Source organism: Protomyctophum bolini (assembly GCF_963924005.1).
Source record: "Protomyctophum bolini genome assembly, chromosome: 3".
In the NCBI taxonomy this organism is placed as follows: Eukaryota; Metazoa; Chordata; class Actinopteri; order Myctophiformes; family Myctophidae; genus Protomyctophum; species Protomyctophum bolini.
Window position 1 is genome coordinate 23365041 of NC_137864.1, and position 3446 is coordinate 23368486.

General features: G+C 41.5%; 1 protein-coding gene across 1 annotated transcript; it reads right to left on the minus strand.

Moving 5' to 3' along the window:
* Positions 1–518: 518 nt before the first annotated feature.
* LOC308313017 (uncharacterized protein) lies at positions 519–3226 on the minus strand. Its single transcript, XM_080759861.1, has 4 exons — positions 2967–3226; positions 2706–2838; positions 1485–1727; positions 519–1171 (listed from the first exon to the last, which is right to left on the minus strand). Exons 1-4 carry the CDS (start codon positions 3203–3205, stop codon positions 653–655), a joined length of 1134 nt encoding a protein of 377 aa, XP_080615987.1. The 5' UTR covers positions 3206–3226; the 3' UTR covers positions 519–652.
* Positions 3227–3446: the final 220 nt, after the last annotated feature.

The following is a 3446-nucleotide window of genomic DNA, read 5'->3' on the forward strand; positions in this document are numbered from 1 at the left end:
GAGCATACAACAAGATTGTTTCATTTGTGGGAAGGGCAGTAAAGTACCAGAACATCTGAACAGCCATGACTTGTACAGGTGAGGTAAGTCTCATACCTGTTTGTGTATGACAAATATCATAAATGCTGTTTTAAGCTCAAGCTCAGCTATTTTTCAATACCTAAAGTATAACATAATGCTAAAAACACCAACAGGGGTTCCTGCCCAGAATGGGTTAAGCACACTTAAGTAATTGACAAAAAAAATAAAAAATGAAAGTGAGGACACTAAAATGTCACTCAAATAGTGATTAATGATTGAATTGTGTATTTGGCTTTGAGCATTGGAACATATGAATCAAAAGAATGTCTGTTTGCCTTTTAGGCTTCCTAATAAAATAAATCCCAGCCGATATGACAACTTAAATATACAGTGAAATTATTGACATCAACAGCTACAATGTACATTCTGTCTCAACACAAACTAAATGCCATTGACAATGAATAGAGAATTTACGTCATGTGTCTGAGCATGTATGTCGGTGGCCACCCTTGGCCAATAAGGGACCACCATTCTTGATGATGTACGATGATTAGAGCGCCCCTCACTTGACATGGGTGTGATTTTATGATCTACATATCAGCCTCTGTCTCAATCAGCATGTCTCAATTCATCACTGTTGAGCCCAGGCCTTCACCAGAGGTCCATATTGATAGTTGCTGAGTAAGCAGGCCACAGTCCACAGAGAGTTAATGCTTCCCATCAAGGAAACAGGGATGTCAGACTGGAAGAGCTTGCACAGTTTAATTCTTCCGATTATTCTCTCAACATGGACTCGAAGGTGTGCAATCTCCTGGGTTTTATTAACATCTCCTGCTGGCATCTGGCTCTGTTTTGAGAGGAAGGGTGGGCGATACAGTTGACCTGGGATACAGTCAACAATCAAAAATCCCTTGTCTGCCATCACAGCCATATCCTTTGTCAGCAGGTCTTGGAGGCCTGACTGCTTAAACAGCTCTTTGTCACTGATGGAGCCAGCATACAGGTCTGAGATGAAGGTGACTGCTCCATGAGGTGCCATGCCAATCAGGCCCTTCAGGGTGGAATGTGACTTGTAGGATGAGAACATCTCACTCTGAAGAGACAAGCTTTCTGGCTGTTGGCATCTCAGCTCTGTGCAGTCGATAATCACCTACAAAATGTAACATCATAAATGATTTTTCTAGGTCAAAGTGATGCAGAGAAAACAGTTCTCAGGTTTTAACAATGTCTGGAGAGATACATTGATCTGCCCATGCTCACACAACATTAAGACTACGCTGCCCTTCCCAATGTATGAATGAATTCATCACTGTAAGCGCTTTGAGTAGGCACGTAGTGCATAGAAAAGCGCTATAAAAATGCAATTCATTATTATTATTATTACTGACAGCTACTGACCACCCTATGTGCGCTGTGGACCCCCTTTCCATCTAGTCTAGACTAATGCAAGTGATTGCGTTTACCTGTGTATCAGCGTATTTGCTCTCCCTGAACTCCCTCGGCAACACAGCCTGAACTTCCTCTTGGGACATCCAAATTTTCAGTGAGCCCAGCAGAAAGTACAGGTAATATGTCCACGTTGTTATGATCCGGCTGACCGTTGATGGGTGGATCCCGAAACGATCTGCCAGGTCAACTTCTGTGGACCCCAACGCCAGGTACATGAGGAAAAGGAAGAATTCATCCCACGGAAGCAGAGCATGTCTCTGAAAGAGAATGTACAAAACATAGACAATTATGTCTAGTGTGTTTTACACACTACACATACAACACACTACGTCTGGTTGGTACTCCACAGTCCCCTCTGGTAGTTGCGCTTGTTGCTCTGTCACCACTGTCCCTTCGACCTATGAACTGTTTCAGTGGTGGAAGTCCATTTATGATCTTAAAAATGAGACAAGCATCTGCAAAATGTTTAAATCTGTCAAAATTAAGTAACTTTTGAACTATAGCAATGGTGGTAACGTTTGGGCTTTTGGTCAAGTGTTCTTGATGTCTGTTAGTACAGTGATTTTAAAGTTGTCTGATTTGTCTGCGACCAGGCTGTGAAACAGTAGGTTATGTGTGAGACAATCATAGCATGCATGAAGAGTTTATCTGCATCTGTTGTTAGATATGGTCTTATGTGTCTGAAATTAGATACATTGAATTTGATTTTATTGGCTAAATGTTTAACATGTTTTTTAAATGTAAATTACTAGTGTAATTCCTAGATATTTAAATTCTGATACAACCTGAATACTACTACCCTCGATGACAATGTCAGGGTCAATGCTTCCTGATAGTCAGTGTGGCATTCATATCTTCATTTTAATTATGACATCACATCAATTAATATTTCCAACATATTTTGGTTGTCAATATATTTTCTTTCACATCAGGATGCAAGGATCATTAGATTCAGACCAATAACCCACCTACTGTATCTCTCAGACTCCCTCCCCATTCAGAGTTTGAATGAATGTAGAATTATGTGCAGAATGTCATTTGCATACATATGTGAGAGTACTACAAATTATTTTATTTTTAAAAGATCCTCTCTCCCTCTCACACACTTATGCCAGTGTTCCCCTCCCCTGTGCCAATGTTGGCCCCAGTGCTAGGTTGGCTACCCCTCTGGTATAGCGATTATACAGTAACGATTAGCACAGTACAAAATATTAAAACAGCCTGAGTAAACTTACCGAGTAAGTACATGGAATAAATATTTCTTCATTCCTCTGCTGGGCTCTCCGTGCCCGGGTGACTCGGATCATGTTGGCTGTGGATGGTTCAATCAGTTCCCAAAACACCACCAGGTGCTCATAGGTAGCAAATCTTGGACAAATTAGGATTGTCATTGTTTATAACCATGAGCAAGGTTACTTTCATGTAATGACATTTACATAAATAAATTTACACAATAAATAAATGAAATTGGTATGCTTTATGCAAGTTATTCTCACCTTGTGAAGTGTCTAGTCTGTGAGTCTGAGCCTTCAAATCGATGTAGTCCAAACCTACATTTCAGTGACAAGTCCTCCACTTGCTTCTTCAGTTGAGTGATTACATCCTTCATGTCATCCCTCTCACTCAATGCGAGGTCAACAGCGGCAGGTTCAGGGGGTGTGCAGTAGTCGTGGTCACAAGTCGTGGTCACTTCCATGACAGTTCCAGCAGCAGCTGCTGCACCATCCATCGCCATCTGATCTGGGCAGTTAGTAGGTCTTTCTCTCCTCTGCCAAACACTAACGCGTTGATGGACTTCATATTTATTCCACTCAAACAACACAGGCAAGGCCCCCTTTCTAATGCGATGAAGTCCACCTGGAGTCTCTATCACGTCTTCTTTCATGAAGTGCCTACTGCACACGTAGCACCGAGGAGTGACGGTGAAATTGTCTCTTCTAATGTTAACAATCCATTTAGCCCTTACTTCAGCATCT